At 40.5% G+C, this 21,692-nt stretch overlaps 2 protein-coding genes across 4 annotated transcripts in view; both read right to left on the bottom strand.

The window, feature by feature from the left end:
* Positions 1-6,769, bottom strand: part of LOC119497434 (E3 ubiquitin-protein ligase RNF19A-like) — a 30,578-nt gene extending 23,809 nt beyond the window's left edge. Inside the window, exon 1 of the mRNA XM_037785564.1 lies at positions 6,540-6,769. The gene's annotated coding sequence lies outside the window, so the exon portion shown is untranslated. The remainder of the gene's footprint in view (positions 1-6,539) is intronic.
* Positions 6,770-11,903: 5,134 nt separating this feature from the next.
* Positions 11,904-21,075, bottom strand: LOC119497077 (polyadenylate-binding protein 1A). 3 transcript variants are annotated; one of them, XM_037784890.1, is made up of 15 exons: positions 20,232-21,075; positions 18,644-18,837; positions 18,346-18,461; positions 17,674-17,813; positions 17,447-17,541; positions 17,165-17,302; positions 15,769-15,864; positions 15,352-15,624; positions 15,081-15,186; positions 14,764-14,886; positions 14,507-14,649; positions 13,787-13,871; positions 13,515-13,645; positions 13,216-13,306; positions 11,904-12,269 (listed from the first exon to the last, which is right to left on the bottom strand). In XM_037784890.1, the coding sequence occupies exons 1-14, from the start codon at positions 20,422-20,424 to the stop codon at positions 13,217-13,219; spliced, it is 1,923 nt and encodes a 640-aa protein (XP_037640818.1). In that variant the 5' UTR covers positions 20,425-21,075; the 3' UTR covers positions 11,904-12,269; position 13,216. The 3 variants fall into 3 exon arrangements, with proteins under 3 accessions (XP_037640818.1, XP_037640819.1, XP_037640820.1); XM_037784891.1 differs by having other exon boundaries at positions 17,683-17,813; positions 20,232-21,073; XM_037784892.1 differs by having other exon boundaries at positions 15,081-15,171; positions 20,232-20,424.
* Positions 21,076-21,692: the final 617 nt, after the last annotated feature.

Here is a 21,692-nt window from a genome sequence, read left to right as displayed (position 1 = left end):
TTCTCGGGGGGCTGGGGACAGTCAGTGCATTAGTGGGGGGCTTCCACTGCATCATGACACAGAGCAACCTCCTGGCAGGCACGCTGAGCAGCTATTGACTGATGTGGGATGAAAGTCAAACAGTGTCCCTCCCGTTTGACCGAAGTGTGGAGCAAGCTGAAAAACTGGGGGTGTGGTCAGTGGCTGCGTTTAAATGACAGGTTTTAGTGTGTTCACAGAAGGTATTCAAAGCATACAGTATCTCCCTCTGTTGCAGGGAGTACAAATTACACACAGTAGACAGTGGAAAGAGAAATATAAGCCTGTTGGTCATGCATTGTGTTTTGACCTTACAAGAGACGAAGGATTGGTGCAAACAACAACCACAACAGCAGTGTGAACAGGGAAGGTATTGTTGAATGTACAAAGAGAGGCAAGGCATGCCGACAGGGAGAAGAACAGGAAAAGTTTCCAACCCCAACAAAGCCAGTACAGTCTCCAGCTGCCCCCCACCCCCCACCCCCCACCCTCCTCCCAGACTTCCCCTCTTTCCTCCCACACTTCACTCAAGTGGGGAGGAAATGAGGTAAGCATCCTGGCATTTGAGCTCAGCTGAGAGAGCTAAAAGCTCGGGGAAAGGGTGTGAAATAGAAAGGAATGGACTGGTAAATTGGGAGCATGTGATGTATTTCCCCTGGTAACGCTGAAGAAAAAGACACAGTAACCACCCCCTCAATATCTCTGGTTATATTAGTAGTATCTATTAAAAAAATCGATTCACCTATGTATCGCAATATTTTTTAAGATTTTGAAATAGATTTTTTGATGCCAGAATCGATATATTTGATTCATTTGAGTCTATGTGGAGGTAGAAGGAAGTTACCGCTTTTACTGTTGTAGTCTGAGTAACGTGACGTCATATCCGTTCTGTATCCGTCAACCTAAACAAACCGCAGCTGGCTGAAACGTCAAAGCAGAAAACAGCGGAGGGTCTGTGTGGATACGACCGGCACCCTCACATTTTAAATCCAGCGTGATAAACACTACACATACAGTAAAGTACGGAAACACATTGGGTTTCACACATAGCAGGAAAAGCAGAACTAGACATCATGGCTAAAGCTGCATGCTAACTCTGTCATGGTCAGGAAACGTTATCGTATTACAGTAACGTGCGGTCAAGTCGGCCGTCCCTCTCATCTCCGTGGTCAAATGGGCCGACGCTACAACTGTAGAGCACCTATATACTGACATTTATGTTAAATGCATTCGAACGGCCCCGATGGAGCTGTCCATGGATGTATAAAGAGAACGGAGCTAACGGGAGAGCTAGCGACGGACTTGGAGAAGTTAGAGGAAATATACAGTACATGTGTGACTACGTTTGGTTTTCAAAATAAGGTTTTAACAAAGGAAACTGTATATACAAAATACATGTATGAAATAAGATTGATTGGATTATATTCACCAGAATATACTGTAAGCCAATAGAGGTCCGTTAACTGGTAGAGATTTTGCCTTGCCATTAATACTGCCGTAACCACCCCTTCAATATCTCTGGTTATATTAGTAGTAACTATGTATTGTGTCCTCATTTTCTTAAAGACTACTTACTCATTTTCACTCCTGCCTTTTATTTGCACAGGCCTCTTGAATAGGATGCTATGGTTGGTGTTTGTTCAGCCTGAAAGATAACATTTACACTGGTGGCCTGATATACACATTAGGTGTTTTCAGACCAAACAGTTCTGAGGACTCACTGAGAGGAACTGACCACACCCCTGACAACTACATACCTTCAAGGGCCTTTTTCTGTTTGCGTTCACACTGTCTATAGGAACGCTAAAGTGACGTAAGCCGGCCGGTGCCGCACACACACATCTCCAGCTGGGAGATCGGCGAGCAACTAGTTTGCTACGTTTCACAATCTCGCTTAGCTTTTTAGTATTATAAGTAAGGGATAATCTACATCGAGCCGGTCATTGTTGTGAAAGAAACCCCCAGCAATGACCCGCTAGCTGTACATTATCCCGCTTATTACACGGTTACTTACTAGAGAAATCAATAATTTGACACAAAAACGGTCCGCCAGAGTCCGACATCAGAACTGCACCCATAGCAACGGTTTGTTATACATAGCAACGGTCTGCTATAAAGAAATAGAAGACCGTAGAACGTTGTGATTGACCAATCAGAATCGGGTACTCAACAAAGCCGTGTAATAAGAATAAATGAAAAACTCAGTTACGTGCCACAATTATATAAAGGCAAGCAAAACAGCTGTCACGAAAGTACAGTTTGCAATTTCAGTACGAATTGGCTCAGTGGATGTGCCATGGGGTGTGACGCCAAGGACGGGGCGTGACACCAAGGAAAGGGCAAGGAAGGGGCGTGTCAGGGTGCGTCAGGGCCTTAATGGGTGCAAGGCTTAGCAGTCCATTGCAAATTTAAATAAGCAGCAAAGGACAGCCCGTGAAAGAGGCAGGTTGTAGCACCAAATGCTGGCAAAGATGTGAGATCACTGTACTGAGTTACTGAGTACTTCTGCATTGCAGTTCAGATGACATCCTTTTTGGGAGGAGTTGAGAGATGACTTGACAAAATCTATGAATTTACACTCAACAAACTACCAACCGCCTGAGGAGTTGGTCTGACTGATCAAACCACCGTCCTACTTCAATGCATCAAATATCTATATATGCGATGAAGCTCAATGAGATAGACGCCTGATCATCCGAGATGCATAGATGCAAAACAAAATCAATGAGAGCACCCTGATGTGGCCAGGCCACCACCACCTAGCCTTGCAGCTGTGTTTACCATAGAGCAAGAGAAGGAGGTCACACACGTGTCCTGACAAACACACAGAGAACACAGGCCAGGTCGACATGCTGGGCTAATGACCTTTCTTTGGAAGAATACACAGGTCTGGACAACATGCTGCTAAGCCCAGGGAGGCCTCTGACACCCAAACACTGATGACTGTGAAGAGCTGCCTTTAACACTCATAAAAACCCTATAAATGTGGACAAAATACACTTGGAGTGCTGTTTTCGTAGTGTTAAGGCCTTGTCTTTTAGAAACAATTTGGGGGAAAAAACACCACAGCATTTTATTAAGTTTTTAAAGGCAGTGTTTTAAACACACAGCTCCCAGTACCGGGTTTATCGGGTGAAAGAGGTTAAAATATAGTTAACTAAACTTTTTCACACTTTACCAAATACAAATGTGCTAACAGACATCTGTAGAACATGATATTAGTTCATTTAGAAAACATCTGAGAACATGATTACACAAATAAGCTACTGATAAAAGCAAATAATTTCAATTGGGAAGTAAAATAATCAAAATAAATGATATAAAAAAGGATAGGCTGTCGTATAAAGTGTAAAAGTGTGTGAGAGTGGATTACTTAAAATACAATTATTTTTTTAATTCATTTTTAAATGCTTTAAAAACAGTGTGTAAATAATATTTTGCCAGTAGAATCTAATTGTTTTATAAGATATATCAGTATTTGTGGTCATGTTCTCAGTCTCAAACAACTTAACCATGTCATGTGAGATGCTACTTAAGTGCACTTAAGGAACAAATATTACTGGGACTACTACAGAAACTTGCAGATGAACATTTAATATCCAGGGATTCACATTATAAACCCCTCACTATCCCAGTAACAATTCGGCCACAATCTAGCACATTGACCATACACGGTCCAGGACAGTACATGTGCACATGTGTACGTGTTCAGGATGCCCACCTCCACCTCATTTTGAGCAAGGAAAAACCCTGTTTAACAATTTGGATATATCACTGTGATAACATTGTCAGCTGAATAGCCCAACACTAAAAATGTATAGACCCTATTTCTATAGTATGGACTCAAGTGTATTTAAAAGGCCTCAGATCCTAAAAATAGCTAAACTTTACATCCTTGGCTAAATGACTATGAGAGAAATGCACTTTGGTGTTTGATGTTATTCAGGCTCAGTTCTCGACACATCCCAACAGTATTTGGACTGAGCTGTGGTTCCCACAGTAAAGAGAGCCCAGAGGATGACAGCTTGTGGCTGCGTAATTCTTCTGAATTTTTCCACCACCAGCAAACGACAATGACGCGGGGGCAAATGCAGTGTTCAGTCTTTCTTGAGCCAAGAATGATAAGTCAAGCAGAATAAGTACACTGGGTGGCAGCTGGAGATTTCCACTCTGCTGTACAGTATGTATTTGGGGTGGGAAAAAATATATATTCACCTATGTATCGCAATTTTTTTTACAATTTTGAAAACGATTTTTTAATTCCAAAATCGATATATTTGCTTTATTTAAGTCTATGCGAAGGTAGAAGGAAGTTACCGCTTATATTGTTTTAGTCTGAGTAACGTGACATCATATCCATCAACCAAAATAAACAGCAGTTGGTCGCAACGAGAAAGTAAGAAACGGTGGAGGGTCTGTGTGGATACGACCTGCACCCTCACATGTTAAATCCAAAGTGGTAAACACTACACATCCAGTAAAGTATGGAAACACTTTGGGTTTCACACATTGCAGGAAAAGCAGAGCTAGACATCACAGCTAAAGCTGCATGCTAACTCTGTCATGGACAGGAAATGTTATTGTATTGCGGTTACGTGCGGTCACTCTCATCTCCGTGGTCAAATCGGCCGACGCTACAACTGTAGAGCACCCATATACTGACATTTATGTTAAATGCATTCAAATAGCCCCGATGGAGCTGACCATGGATGTATAAAGAGAACGGCGCTGACGGGAGAACCAAAGACCAACTTGGAGAAGTTAGAGGAAGCATACAAATGTGACTACGTCTGGTTTTCAAAAATAAGGTGTTAACAAAGGGAACTGTATATACAAAATACATATATAGAAATAAGATTGATTGGATTATATTCAACAGAAGTGTAAAAAATTACATGTCCCTTATAAATTAAATAGAAGATACCACTAATTTGTGAGGGAAATGTCTTTATTCTTAGATTTTTGGGTTGCTGGAAAAAATTTAATAAATAATGTCTGACAACAACTGATATATTTGACTTCAGGACATATCTGACTACATACATGCTGGAAATCAAACATTTTTACTATGTTAATTTAGATATTTTCCAAAGTAAAAGTCCCTAGAAGTGTATGATTCAACTTTTTTCCCAAGGTCTAGTGTTAAAAAAGTTAACAAAAATTGCAATAAATCGTATTATCGAAAAGCAATATTTGTAGAATCGCAATACATATCGAATCGGCACCCAAGTATTGTGATAGTATCGAATCGGGAGATAGGTGTATCGTCCCAGCCCTAATATGTATACACATTCACTACATTGACAGGGTTCAACTCCATACTGAATAAGAGGCGCTTTTTCACTTTTGTTCCAAGTTTGAGCTGCTTAATGGAACAAGAACTGTAGCTTCATTTGTCCTAAGCATACAAATATCCAAGTCATATCATTTATATATCAGGATACTTATCAGGTTGACTCAAGGACCATAGAATAGTTCTTCTCCTGTTAAAGATCTGCTGATATCAGTTACTAAGTCATATCCTTAGTGCAAGTTACATGTCTAATCTTCATTACTTCAAAGCTGCTAATCCATATTTACATTTTGTGTGCTTTTTTTTTTTAATCTAAACTGAGTTGTGGTCTCCATCTTAGCATGTATTACAAGAAGCATCAAAGGTCATGACAAAGTCATCTGAAAAAAATCCCTAAATACAGAAGAATAAAACATGCAAAGCAGACTGTCTCTATTTTTCACCAATAAAATGAGGGAGAAGCATCAAGCACTTACACTTGAGACATTTCTCTAATCTCACACAGATCACATTTTTTGAGTTCCGTGTTGAAAAGTTGAATTAGTCAACGTGATTGAAATTTCATATTGACATTGCAGAGATTCAGGCTTTTGATTTTAAAACACCAGCTAATCATCCCCATCATGATCTTGGGAAATAAAATACACATACAGTATAAGAAAGATGATAAACCATGCGATATCATCCCATGAATACATTTTGATCATTGTTTTCTCAATGTCAATAACGACATTATGGCATCTATCACAACTTTTCCTCTTTTGCTGCTTTCTGCTTTTTATCTTGTCATGGCAGTCATTAAGTTGAGCACACTGCTGCAGTACTTGGCGTTGGTTAAAAACAACTCTTTAATCAACTACAAAGGCTAGAAAGCATCATACATCTGTAAGCAGCTGTTATGACTTCACTTGAGAAGTCATTACAATGCCAACAGTTGGCGTTGTCTTCCTTGTCTTGGACTTCTCAGTAACATTAGACTGATAGCTAGCTTATAGCTACATACTTCATTGTGTTTAATGTCAGTTTACGTCACCTCACTAATTACCACCATCTGGTACACGTGTCCCGAAAGAAAATAGGACACATGACGTTAGCAAAAATATAGCTATGAGCCACTAGACATGTTGCCTTAATGACGATAAGCAGCCAGCTAACTAACAGTGACCAAACACAGCGAGCTATGTTAGCATGTGGCTAGCGAGGTTAGCTAGAAGCGATGAGAACATACCGTCTGTTGCTGCTGACACTTGTTCCGCAGACAGCACCGGAGACGAAGGGAAACAGTCTGCCGTCCAAACACGGTTTCTAGTTGATTAGTCAGTGGTCCCGGTGCAGTGCCGTGAATGACTTCCTCACTGCTACTAGCACTTTATTCTCCTCTTGTCTTCGGTCCCACCTCTATCCGCTCCGCTCAGAGTCAACGACAACAGCTCCCACAGAGGGAGCTCTGTTGTTCGCTGCTCTCGTTCTAGCTCACAAATTCAAATCGTATCGCGAGACGTTGACCAGAGTTTCACAGGTCTCTCTACTCTGGTGTAGGTTATAACACCACACTTTGGCTTCTGTAACAGTTTTTACAAGAGAGATGATATGTAATCTGTGAAAAAATAATTACTAGTGTTATAATAATAATAATAATAATAATAATAATAATAATAATAATAATAATAATAATAATAAAAATAAAATAAAAAATAATAATGATTATAATAATAATAATAATAATAATAATAATAATAATAATAATAATACTTTTAATAAAACCACCAAACCTGAAGATTATCACTAAAATTTAAATAAAAAGCCATTCATAAATTGTATTGTAAAAATAATAATAAATACACTAATAATAATAATAATAATGTATTTGATAAAACCACCAAACCTGAAGATTATCACTAAAATTGAAATAAAAAGCCCCTCATAAATCCCATTAATAAATTATATTATAAAAAATTAAATTATTATTATTATTATTATTATTATTATTATTAATAATAATAATAATAACAATAATAATAATACATTTAATAAAAACCACCAAACCTGAGGAATATCAATCTACTCTTCCCAAACACTTACACACTTACCAACCAGCTGTGGGTAGTTTTTTATTTTTCATTTCCTATATTTATTTTCTGTTGGGTATACTTTTTTACTTATCAAACAAAATCTTTTACATTTAGTAAAAATATAAGGCCAATATTAATAATATATATAATATAAGGCATAAAAGGCTTGATGTCTTCTTCAAGCTGGGGGGCTTCAAACACTTAAAAATCAAACCGCCATCATAAATAAATTTTAAAAAAAATACTGGCATTTATTAGGGCCTTTTAATTATTATTTATCTATCTATATCTGTATTTTTCTATTTATCTATCTATCTGTCTATCTATCCATCTATTTATTTATTAATTTATGATGGCGGTTTGATTTTATGGCTGTTTAACCAGCTGCTATGGACAGAGAAGTGTTTGAAGCCCCCCAGATTGAAGAAGACATCAAGCCTTATATGCCTTATATAGGCCTTATATTATTACTAAATGTCAACGATTTTAATTAATTAGTAAGATATGTATACCCAACAGACTATAAATATAGGAACTTTATAGGAGAAACTACCCACAGCTGATTGGTAAGTGTGTGCCCATAGCAACTGGTTAATAAGCCATATAATCAAACCGCCATCAAAAATAAATATAATAATGAATAAATAAATAGAAAGACCTCCATGAATAACATTAATGAATTATATTATAACAAAAATAATAATAATCATCATCATCTTTAATAAATTGCAAAGTGAGTTGATTCACCAAGCATGAGGAATTGTGTTGTGGATTAAAACAAATATGGTGAATATATTAAAATCGAGCACTAAACTCACTCAGGTCTCATAAATTACTTTCCTTACAGTTGATTGACTGTGAGACAGGGCAGCTCCAGACAGATAAATCTAATCCGAGCTACAGAGGATTACACGATAGCTCTCTGTGTGTTTATAATTATTTAAAGGGACACAAGAGGAAGTGACGAATGAGCTAGTGGAATTTCACAGCTCTGATTATTACTGCCATTCACAGACATGTTAGAAACACTGTTTACTCGTAGCAAGGTTCCTTACAGCCTAATTAGGGAGGAAAGCCGACCAAAACAAGTAACAGCCGGAACCAGACTGTGGAAATCATGTGATAGCAAGAATCTAGGGTAAGCTGGGGGTTCTTTTTCAAATACTTGCATCCTGTGGTTACCAAAGTGTGAATGTACACAACTCCAAATCCTACACTACACAGGACCTTACAATCAGGCTACCCAGAAGCTCCATCCACGCGAGTATTACACCTAAAAAGCATGAAAACCAGCACGAAGACTCCTCTGAGAACAGAGGCTGAATACAGCACTGATGGTGCGTTATATGAACCTATCAACCGTGGAAAGATGAAAGATATTTACTCAAAATCCTCCCTTTGTGAACTATAAACAGAAATGAACAAACATCACGAGAGTCAAAGCTGGATAATCTTATGAAATGGTATCAGGTCGGTACTCAGTCTCGGCCGATACCCAAAGCCCAGGTATTACGATTGGTATCGGGACTGAAAACGTTGGATCGGTGCATCCCTAGACATTTTAGGCAAAAAAAAAAGAAAAAAAAGAAAAAGAAAATCACATTTCTTGTCCCTGATTCAGTCGACAGCATGCCACGTTTCCCACAAATATGAGAAGAATCAGCAGTTAATTTGTTCATGCAGGCCTGCTCCCTCATCCTCTTGACACACTTTGTCAGTTCCCAGACCCAGTACAAAGTCCCCCCCTGCTCTGGTTGGAAGGATCATCTCTGTTCAAAGGAAGGAAGATGTGATGAAATGGCATTTTCACCACTATTAACATATACGACGGTGTACTACTTTAACTGCATTAAAGTAAACAATATTGTCATAGAAGGAAAAACTGTAGAGGTTGTTACAGAGATACAATAAATAGATGACAGCCACAGATGTAAACAGCGGGCAGAGGACACATGCCAGCTGAGGGGTGCAGTGCCATTCCTGACGGTACGGACTGGGCAAGGCTCCCACACTGCAATATACATAGCTAGCTGATTATTATTAGTCCTATTTGTATTACTATTATAGCTGTTGAGCTATCATTGTGGTTGCTGTGCATCTCTCTGTCTTTCTCTGTCAACCCAACCGGTCGAGGCAGATGGCCGCCCACCCAGAGTCAGGTTCCGCCAAAGGCTTCATGAAAGAGGCTGGGACACGGGTCTTGAGCTGTGGGGTATGACACACGCGGACTGCGCAAGTGTCGTACCCGTTGTACCCCAATAATATGACGAGATGAGTAGGGCTGTGTTATTGGCTAGAATCTGGCGATACGATACGTATCACGATACAGGGTTACGATTCAATACATTGCATTTCTTTTTAATTTAAGGAAAACTGTCGCATAAAGAACACACCGCCATATGCATAAAATCTGAGTAAAAAGTGTACTTTTTTTATGCAATCAGAACAGTGGGATCTGCATTTATCACAGTCCCTGTAACATCCAACATCACAGCACTACTTTGAGAAGGCTCATACACTGAGAGGATGCATCTCTTTGCAAATTAAAGTATTGACTGAGTTAATCTTTGCATGTAAACTATTAATTAAAAATGAATAGTGTTACTGAGAATCCATATTGATATTTTCTTTTACCCCTAGCGATGAGTGACGCGCGACATCTCTTTTCACCCTCCTTGGTTCTGCCCAAAGTTTATACCTCTTAAAGGGGAGTTTTTTCTTGCCACTGTCGCACCAAGAGCATGATCATTGGGGGATCTCTTGTTGGGTCTATTAATCATAGAGTCCGGTCTAGACCTGCTCTATATGAAAAGCATCTTGAGATAAATTCTGTTATGATTTGACGCTATATAATAAATTTAAGTAAAACACAAATTTCTTTTAAAGAATAAAATGTCGTTCCCCAATTCTTTGGTTCTAATTTGGAATAAAGTGTCACAAAAATCAATTATGCATTACTGTGCATAATTGCACAGTCTGCAATGTGGGTATAATCCAAGTGAAAGAGATAGAGATAGAAAGATCACTGATCCTCAGTCCTTCTATATTGTTGTCAAAGTAGCACTAGAAATCCGGCTTTAATGGCTGAGCTGCTGCCACTCAGTCACTTATTTATTCAAAGCTGTCCTACTTTCTGTGAGTATCATCTATGTAGATCAGAGCTGCACACAATGTAGACATTTTACCATGGTGAATTATCTGTCCACAGTAGGCATTTAATAATACAACAGCATATGAACTTCTTATTGTATATTGTACAGTACACTGGAGCATGTCTATTCCAAGAAAACAAGTCCAGAGGTGTAAATGTCACAGATGCATCAAGACAACTGGTCAAAGAAAGTACAGATTTCAAACTCACAATCAGGTGGATGGGTGTTTCTGCGACTACGGTCACTTTTGGGCAAAAAACAAGATGGTAACGCTTAAAACCAAGATGGTGACGACCAAGAACCAAGATGGCGACAGGCAAAAACCAAGATGGCAACACTTAAAACCAAGATGGCGACGGGCAAAAAACAAAATGGAGACAGCTTAAAACCAAGGTGCTGACAGCCAAGAACCAAGATGGCGTCGGGCAAAAATCGAGATGGTAACGCTAAAAACCAAGATGGCAACGGGCAAGAACCAAGATGGCGACAGGCAAAAACCAAGATGGCGACGGGCAAAAACCAAGATGGCGACGGGCAAAAACCAAAATGGAGACAGCTTAAAACCAACATGCTTACGGTCAAAAATCAAGATGGTAACGCTTAAAACCAAGATGGCAACACTTAAAATCAAGATGGCGATGGCTTAAAACCAAGATGCTGATGGCCGAGAACGACGATGAAGACGTGCAAAATTCGCGAACTCAAGGCTTCAAAACGGTAGTCCACAAAACGTCACGATAACTACGTCCACTTCTTATATACAGTCTACGGGGATGTCAGCTCCCCCAAAAGCTAAGCCAAAATGGAGTATGCATTTTGAACGTCAACATTACAGCCAATCATGTTCATTTAATTGTGGAAAGCCAAATTTGTGATTAATATTTGATTAATTATGGAGCCCTAATTGAGACCACAGTTGTGTGACATGATGATAAAGTGATGTTTGGACCCATAGAATACTTCATAAATGTATTAAATCACATTTAGTAATATTTTTTTATGTCAAGATGGGTAATAACACTGTAAATATTATCAATCATTGCAAATTTTAACATAAATCCAAAATGTCATTGCTGTGACTTGCAGAAACACCCACATATACCAAAAGTCCAAGGAAATGCTTGTGATCTGCTGAATCACACTGGATGACAGCGACACCTGGTGGACGACAACAGTACTGACCTTCATGCTTTGAGATAGAAACTAATCAGGAAATCATTCCCAATGACCACAGTTCCATGTAAAACATCTGACAAAGACTGTTCCATCAAACATGCAATAATCAAATGGTGTCGCTATCTGTGTACTAAGTATTACTGTTTACGGGTATTAAAGTCCATGGGGACAATGACAGAAACGGACACAGAATTTGAATGAGAATTTATTACAGCCATTCACAATACAAATCTCCTTTCATAATGCTCAGCAACCACCCTTCCTAAACATGGCTGATATTCTGAGCACTGACACGGTAAAATGACATAAAACAGAGGAATGCATTCAAATTTATTATCTCAATTTTTTTTTTCTATTTTACTATTTTTTTTTTCAACAAATTTTTATTTATGATCAAGGTCTAGTCAAACCATCACTAGACCCGGCAGATTTAGTTGTTTTATTCTTTTTTTAAGAAATAATTTATCATTTTGCGATGTTTTCAGAGTTTTAGGTTTTTCAATGTTTAATATTTTTTTCTCTTTTTCCATCGGTGAAGCAGGTTTCAAAAAGCACGATCTGTAAGACAAAAGAAAGAATGAATATCGATGCTTACTAGGGCTGTGTATTGGCAAGAATCTGGCGATACAATACATATCATGATACAGGTGTAACGATTCAATATATTGCGATATATTGTGATACTGTAAACAGGGAGATATATTGTGATTTTGAATTTAATTTTAGGAAAACTGTCATAGTATAAAGAACACACCACCATATGTATAAAATCGGGAGTAAAAAAAAACACCATTGTGTGAAATGGATACTATGGAGACTAACATCATAGCATATGAATACAATTGGACTCATTGGATCCACAAGAGTTTCAGCTTTACGGTGATACCCAATCTATGTAATTCAAGACTATTTAGGGACCCCATTATGCAGAAATATTAAAATACACCATTTTAAAATAGGCATTTGTACGGCATTCAAGGTTTTTGCCCAAAACTGCATGTGATTATCATGAAGTGTCTGTAAAGGGGAGACTCGTGGGTACCCATAGAACCCATTTTCATTCACATATCTTGAGGTCAGAGGTCAAGACACCCCTTTGAAAACAGCCATGTTTTCCTCGCCAAAATTTTGGGCAATTTGGAGCGTTATTTAAACTCCTTGACAACATGCAAGTATGACAGGGTAGCAACACATTCTTTAGGTTTTCTAGTTTCATATGATATCAGTATCTTCACTCTAGCTTGAAAACTGAGCCCGTTACAACCTCCGAAAGAAAGAAAAGTGTCTGGGTCCACTGGCAGGCCGTAGGATTTTTAAGAGGTTGATTAAAAACCGATAGTGTTTTGGAGAATCAATCGCAAAACATAATATTGCGATACTCATGTGTATCAATATTTTCTTACACCCCTAATGCTCACACTGTAGTTCATTTACTTATGACATCTAATTTTGTTTCATCTGAGTAATCTAATACTTATATCAAAAATAAAATCCCCACACTCACCTTAGACGCTGGGAACACCAGCAGGTGTGGTAGACTTCTGAGCAGCCTCCTTGGCCTGGTGGGCCTGAAGCACAGCAACAGCCTCATCCACCTAAAAAAAAGCAACACAAAACACTTGCATATGAAGCATTACCATTGAACTCATTCAAGCAGCAAGTTACAGCACGATCAGTTAATCCATGGACCAGGCTAATGTAAATTTAGAGGAACAAGGATGTTTTTTTTAAACGGAAAAAGGAGGAAATAATGACGGCCAACAGGTTCCAGATATCTATCTAACAGATTAGCCATTAACTGACCTTTGAGCGCAGCGACTCGGGTGACTCAAGCATGTGGAGGAGTTCGGAGTTGTCAATCTCCAGCAGCATACCGGTGATCTTGCCTGCCAGGCTGGGGTGCATGCTCTGGATCAGGGGGAACAGACGCTCACCTGAAGGAAGAAGAACGGTCGTCAACAACTATTTTAAGGTTATGAAACAGACTTAATGTGTCAAATAACTTCTACTGGTTTCCCAGAACACTTCTGCTCATGTTAGTTCCTCGTGAACCTCTGAGCAGATTATGTACTAACCCAGCATCTGCTTCTGTTCCTGAGGAGGAGCAGCAGCCAGCATGGAGGACGTCAGGGGCTCTTGTCCTTGGACATGGACAGCAGGCTAAGGAAGGAAAAAAGATTTGAGTGCAGGGACAAATTCTAGCCAACTGTAAAAATGACTGACTGCACAGCTATCACTGTGTCATTATCACAATCAATTTCTATACAGAATGAATGACTGAAAGGCGAGTGCTGGGTGTTGTGAAGACTGTACTGTTTCAGACTAAATTATGCTTATTGACAGGGGTAATGATTCATCTACTACATCGATGTATCGATTTATATTCCTTCGATCCAACTACATCGATAGGTACTCTGCAAGTTGTCCTTCAAGGGGGACGTATATCAATTTAAAATTGTTTTGCAACGTAAATAATCTCTTGTATCGATACTAAGAATTTGCACCTTGTATTTAAGCCCGACAAACGTTATATGAATGTATTTTTTTAGCACTTTTAATAGTAAAGAACTGTTAAACGTTACTCCGGTTCACTCTCCCTTTGTATGACGTCATCGACATGCTCCAGCAGCGCATCTCAGAAAGACGACAACAAAACGAAGCATGGCTGATGGCGAGGAAGAGCCCGACGAGCGAGGGGTTTTAATGCCACGTTGGAGACATTTAGGCTTTCGCAAAAAGGGAGGTGTCCTTGATAAGAAATTGCTCGCTACCATGAAAGTCAAATGAATACATACCTGCTGCATGGGGACCTGTGGCTGGGAGGTCATGTGCTGCTGGGGGTTGCGCACACCAGCTGCATATTTGTACTGGGGCATGGCGCGCACTGGGGCGGCTGTGGCTGAAGCACCGGTAGGGCGTTGGCTGAGGGCCTGGGTGGCTGAGGTGAGGAAGGTGAAAGGGGCACTTCATCAAAACTGCATCGGTGATTAACAGGCAGCGACAGAGGAACAAGATATAGCAGATTCTGTGTTCTGAAAGCTGAAATACTTACGCATACGCTGGGAAGCCATCATGCGTGGGACCTGCGTGTTGGGGGTGGCGGTGGGACGGATGGTGTTGAAGGTCTGGGGCCTGGGGGCTGATGGGCGCATGGCGTTGGGCATGTTTTGGAAGTCTGAAGGAAGAGGAAACAACATTAAAAATCCACAATGAAGCAGTTAGAATTCAGTTCTGAAGAGTGCTTAATTTGTGATTAATTGCGATTACCTACGGACAACCATGAGATTAATCCCGATTAAATATTTTAATCAATTGACTGCCCTAGTTAAAATCACATGGAATCAGGTGAAATACGATGTTTCTACTTACGTTGAGGACGCACTCCTTGAGTGGCCCAACGGGGGCTGGGGCGGAGCTGGGCCAGCTGGTTGGCGGAATAGTATGCAGCACGGTTCTGGGCCTGAGTGGGACGAAGCTAAAGATTTAGCATTACATAGACTCTCCACGGTATTGAAACATCATTATTATTATTATTATTATTATCATCCAACAGAAGTGGTGGCAACGAAATAATCAAACATGATAAGCTGTATGTCATGTATACTCAACGCAAATTGGCCGGGGAGGATGGGAGACTCACCTGAGGTATAGCGGCCATGAAATAGCCTGACGGTGGGGCAGGCTGATATGGGTTGAGGACCGGGTTGGGCACAGCGCGGACTGTGGCCATCCTCTGCATGTACTGGTTGGTGAGATGGGCTTGACGCTCCTCCTTGCGCTGGGCCAGGGCCACATACAGTGGCTTTGTAGCAACAATGCGCCCATTCATCTCCGTTACAGCTTTAGTGGCCTCCTCTGGGGAAGAGAAGCAAACGAAGCCAAAGCCTTTGCTGCGGCCACCCTCCATCATCACCTATGGGGGAAGAAACCGATAAGCATACATTCTGATAAATTATCATCTTGTTAATCACCATAAAATTGCATTAAAATCTAAACAACTGAACTCAATCTGTAACCAAGCCATGAAACATTACAAATCAAAGAGTGAAGCTTTTACCTTAGCACTTGTAATGGTTCCGAATGGAGAGAATTCTTTACGCAGGCGCTCGTCATCTAGGCCATCATCCAGGTTTTTCACATACAGATTGACACCCTGGTAAATGGAAAATGACATTGTCATGTTTTGTAACAAACCAAAGTTACACATGAAGAATGAGTCAAATCAGCTCTTATGCTGTGTTCAGACTAAGAGCGAGGCAAATTTTCACCACGCTTTACTCGCGCGACTTGGGCCGCCGGTATTATTTGTGTTTATTCACACTAGATGCGCCAGAGAGGAAAAGGAGCTCGTCTCCATAGATACCAACAACTTGTCTTTCCATTTCCACCATCAACCATGGAAGTCCCATATATGTCCGAAAAACAAAACATTGTCATGTCTAGGTTCATAACATCACCCGTCGGCAAGCTGCCATTGCATTGACTGTATTTAACAAGCCACACGTCGCTACTGCAGTATGAACCCGAAATAAAACAGATTGTGCTGGGATTTAATTGCAATAAACACATCGAAAGGATGCCGAAATAACTACATATTAATACCGATTTGTAAAAAGACTGAATTCATGCTTTGTCAGGTTATCCGCAAGAGGACAAGCAAACAACTTTTAAAATGCTTGCTTTCTGAATGGAGTTTGGATCGATCAGTGCCAGGCTATGCAGCTGCTCCATAAACACTCAAAGTAACGTCATCTAGAAATAAATACGGCAGCGACGTTGTTGTTTCTACCATAGACAGTCCGTGGTTTATACACATACATTTATACACAGAGTTTCGTCCGGTCTCTGTACAGATATGATGGACTATCGTAGACGGATACAAGATTCAACGTCTGCGATGACAGGAGGAGAATCTCAAGGCGATTGGCATTCATGACACAGCGTCATGCAAATTTCTAGCTCGAGTTGTAATACTTCAACTCCCGCAAATACGCAAATTCCGCGCTCTCTCGTCATTCGCGTCGCAAAGTTGCGTCCATTCGCTTCTTTGCATTGACTTTGTATGTAACCATGCCGCGCGAAAAAAGTTCACTTCAATCTTGGCGTGAACACGCCAAGATTGAAGTGAACTTTTTTCTTAGTTTAGTTTTTCTTAGTTTAGTTTATTAGTCTTGTAGAGCCAGCCACGATTGTATCCGGAAACAAACTAGCTGAAATGAGGTTTTGGATGGCAGCAAAATCCGCCGCCAATAGAGCTACAATCCTCACCGCTATTCGTAATTTGAACTACGGGGCCCAAGATATACCCCCTAATGGAGCAACTTGACACTAAGTTAAGGGGAGGGGGGTATCAAGGCTCAGAATGCATTTTATTTGTGAAGGGGGCGTGTTCAAGCTAACACCCTGTCATGTGCTCTATGAAATTGCTACGAAAGAGTAGACGGTCAACAAACCTGGTATCTGGTCATGCGATCCTGTTTCATCTGCTCAAATTTACGCTTGAGCTCATTCTGGCGCTCCCCTTTCTTCTGTGCGCGGCCCACATACACCTGTCTGCCATTCATTTCTTTACCATTCATGTCGTCGACAGCCTGCAATGAAATAAGCAACAGACAACTGAAACAGACGGCATGTTTGTGTTGACTCAAAGCCATCAGCAGAAGTACAAGAGACAAGATAAGATACATATTATGGGGCAATGTCCCCTAAGAAAAGAACCAGGAACTGGTATTAACCTTCTGTGCATCTTCGTGTCTCTCGAAGCTGACAAAGCCGAATCCCTTGGATTTGCCACTCTCATCGGTCATAACCCGGATACTGAGTGCAGGCCCTACAGAATTACAACAGCTATCAATACATATTCAAAAGTATTCCAAATCACACAGGTAACCTGCTGTCAACGGTTGTTAACGGCATGCTGTTAACTGCATGTTTTGTTTTTGGAATTTTATAAATGTCTTACCGTATTTACCAAACAACTCTTTAAGCTTCTCGTCATCCATGTCCTCCCCAAAGTTCTTGATGTAGACGTTGGTAAACTCCCTTGCACGTGCCCCGAGCTCAGCTTCCCTCTCTTTACGGGACTTGAAGCGTCCAACAAATCTGTTGGTCAAATAATGTAAAATATTGGAACAAATCACACATACCAAGACAAGACATTCCCTAACTCTTTAACTACTGTGATATTCCAATAAATTTGCATTGCACTGTGGGATATTTATGCCGCCGTAGTGTCCAGCGTTGCATACTGTAATATTTCACAAGAAGTAGTATGCAATTTGTGTACTATTGGGGTCATACTAAAGTTTCGGATGTACTAAAATATCTCACATACTGTACTAAATAGCATGCTAGTGTGTCATTTTGAACGCAACCATTGATAAGGACTGGAATGTTCCCTACTTATAGTACTGTAAGATGGTCAAAACTCTGCCCAGCTCTCTGGGATTTTTGTTATTCCTCAAATTGGTTGTATGAAAACAGAAAGTACATTAGGCATGACTGGGGATGTGTTTGTGGACAAGATGCAGTTAAACACAAACTTTGATTAGATGTAAAAAAAACAAAAAAAACACATGTTAATCCGACTCCCCCAAAATATTATTTGTACGAGTGTAATTGTAGTCCCACTTACACTTTTCTGTCATTGAGCAACATGCCATTCATTTTCTCAATGGCCCGCTCAGCAGCCTCGTGGGTCTCAAAGTGCACAAAGCCGTAACCCTTTGAGCCATTTTCATCACAAACAACCTTGGAGAGGGGAGATTTGAGCATGTCAAAACAATCCCAAACACCATGCATTTAAAAACACGTCAGACACAAACAATCCTCTTCAATCTGGTGCAATCTTTAGTCATGCAAACTATCGGTCTGTATGTAAAACACTCAAACGCAAAAACAGAGGCCGACAAAATCAATGCTGCCCCGCCTACCTTGCAGGAAAGGATGTTTCCAAAAGCAGAGAAGGTGTCGTAGAGGGCCTTGTTATCAATGGACTTGTCCAGGTTCTTGATGAAGATGTTGCCCACTCCACTCTTCCTCAGTGAGGGATCACGCTGGGACCACATGATGCGGAGGGGCCTGCCTTTGATCACATCAAAGTTCATGGTGTCCAGGGCTCGCTCAGCTGAAAACAAGACCCAATATGTTAAGACTTCTGAGGACACTAGGTTCATATGCAGGGTTGGAAATGAACTTTTTGGTGCACCTGCCACTGTGTCTGGTGGATTCTAAAATCTAGCAGCCCCTCAATAGACTACCATTGTTTTTTTGGGCTTGTTTTCCTGAAAAGTCGCTTACAAATATTGGTAGTCGCGGGTTGCATTTCTTTGGGCTTGTTTCTATAGTGTAGTTGCTTATTTGGGCTTGCTCCTGTCTCTCTCCTCTACACCAATCAAGTTTGTCCTGTTGCAAGATCCGTACACAACCCCAGCAACCGCCACCACTCAGTGGTGTTGTTGTTGTTGTTGTTGTTGTGGTGGTGGTGGTGGTGAGACAAATCTTTGGGGGGTTAATGGAGTTAAGCTAACAATGCCAGGTACTAAGTCAGCGAAATATGGCAAAAAAAGTACAACAAAGACTGGGAAAAAAGAGTGGATTTAAAGATTACAAATTAAAGATTTCGAAGGTTGAATCGAAGGCAGTTTGCCATTTTTCTAAGTGTGATATACGAGTACATCATGCTGATCTGGTTCAACATGTTAGCACTGAAAACCATAAAAGAAGCGCAGCACCGTTCTCTTTAATGTGGCCTACCGACATTGGATTCACTGTCTGCAAAAATTAAATAAAATGTTCAACTTCTTTAAGTATAGTTGACGATAAAAATGTGAAGTTACAGGCAAAAAATGTGTGCAAAAATTAAATAAAATCTTCTACTACTTTAAGTTTAGTTTACAAGAAGTTACAAACTAAAAGATGATGCAAAAATGAAAAGAAATGCATGCAATCCAAAATAAATTCATACATATATATGAAGTGATCAAGTGGCCACCTCTCTCTCTCATAGTGTGGTAGGTAGGTACAGTATGGTCGCTTGTTCTGGGCTTTTTTGGGGGGAGTTGCTTCTTTAGGGCTTCTTTCTACAGATCATGTTGCTTGTTTCTCTTGCAGGATCTGGCAACACTGCTTTCAGGAAGTGACGACGTAAATTACTGCTCAGTGCGTCCGAAAAAGATACATACTGCTGTTTATTTACACAAAAGTATGTGTAACGATAGTACACATATTGAGTATGTAGTGCACAGTATAAGATCTCGGAGGAAGCCTAGGTTCATATGTCTGACATGCCTGCTGCAATAGCTTCACTACAGCTATAGAAATAAATAAAACAGATGCATGACATGTTCAGTACATAATCTAAAATTGTGCTGACTAAAACACACATTATGCTGCTCAATGCAGCAGAGATGCAGGGACATGACAAGTAATGGTTACAGTACACGATCAAAATGGAGTCAGATGGTACCATCCCACTAGCACCAGCACTACTTGCTATACATCACGTTATGGTGAACTTACCATCAGCTGGCTGCTGGAAGTTGACATAGGCATAGCCAAGGGACCGGCGGGTGATCATGTCTCTGCAGACCCTGATGGACAGGATGGGCCCGGCCGGGCTGAACTTCTCGTAGAGCATGGCCTCGGTCACGTCTGGGTGCAGGTCTCCCACATAGAGGGAAGCCATCGGGTAGCTGGGCGCGCTGGGATTCATGACTGCGTGTTCTCAGGCTATACGACAACTGTATTAATGATATTAGCTCGGTATAGTATTTGACAACCGTCAGCCAATAAAAGCCTCCTGTATGAAGAGTTCTCAGTCTCTTTAATAATCAAGAGCGCAGACACATGTACTGGCTAGCTTAGCAGTTAGCAACATGGGCTAATTAATGTTAGCTTGATTAGCAAGATGTCGGAGCGAGGCCTATAACCGATGAGGCTCGCAGGCTGCACCGTTTTCACTCAGTGAGCTAAATAACTGGTAGGAAACGAAACAAATATGCTCGTTTAGTCGAATGACAAAGCCCTTAAAGGGAGAGATAAGTGGTTAACAATATAACAGGCTGGCGGTGTATACCCACGCTTTGCACAATGAGGCTAACTGCTTGGTTGCTAACGGGTCTCTCCTTCTTCTTCTTCTTCAGCGTCTCTTCTTGTTCGCGTTGTAAATGAAATCCTGCTTCACCGATTTTTATTTTTCTTATAAAAATATGTCTGCGTGTGCTCTCTAGCTTTTGGTTTGTTTCATAATAATACAACGTGTGCCGAGACTAGCTCCGGAGCACACCCTACGCAGACGGATTACGGGAATGAAAGGAAGGTCGGTGGAGGTTGTTTCGCGATTCTACTCTACGAGACCACGGTGCGCTCACCGGGTCGTGTCTAGAAGGGAACCAGCAAACTGGGGGGGGAACTCTCGCGAGATTGTTAATGTTAGTCGTTGATCTCGAATTAGATAAGGTTTGGCATCGACACCTCGAATGGTTACATTTAGATATTGATCTCGAGTAGTTAAGGTTAGGCATTGACCCCCGAATAATTAAGTTTAGGATTGGTCTATCGGCAACGAGTCTCGCGAGAGTTTGTGCACGTTTTATGCCGGTCGATTTCAGATCAGATTCTGCAGTTTGCGGGTTACCTTCTGGGGTTGACGCCACACATCTCGCGATATTTCCCGATTGATTTGACTACCCGATGCAGTCATGTTTCCCTGAGACAGCGAAAGTGATGCTGTGACCTCACCATGAAGCAGAACTATCCATATAAGAATTATCTACATATTATCTAGGAATTAATATCATACGATAACTCTCATCTTCTAGAAAAAAATACATTAGGTTGGTGGTTAATATGTATATATAAAAATGTCCCCTAACTGGAGAGTAAATAAGGGAATTTGTTTTTATACAAAATTAAAGGGGGACATTTAGAGTTCTGTTTTAAGACACTGTCTGAAATAAGGGCATTTCTCGGCAGCTGCAT

The sequence above is a fragment of the Sebastes umbrosus genome, chromosome 11 (assembly GCF_015220745.1).
Source record: "Sebastes umbrosus isolate fSebUmb1 chromosome 11, fSebUmb1.pri, whole genome shotgun sequence".
NCBI lineage: Eukaryota > Metazoa > Chordata > Actinopteri > Perciformes > Sebastidae > Sebastes > Sebastes umbrosus.
This window is presented reverse-complemented; position numbering and strand designations above follow the sequence as displayed.

Coding starts and splice junctions, on each gene's coding strand:
- LOC119497077 (XM_037784890.1), bottom strand. CDS start 20,424: ATGAATCCCAGCGCGCCCAGCTACCCGATGGCTTCCCTCTATGTGGGA. Junction 14,887..15,080: donor TCAAGGAGTGCGTCCTCAAC/GTAAGTAGAAAC, acceptor CTCTTCCTTCAG/ACTTCCAAAACATGCCCAAC. Junction 13,307..13,514: donor CCGAGTCGCTGCGCTCAAAG/GTCAGTTAATGG, acceptor GCTTTTTTTTAG/GTGGATGAGGCTGTTGCTGT.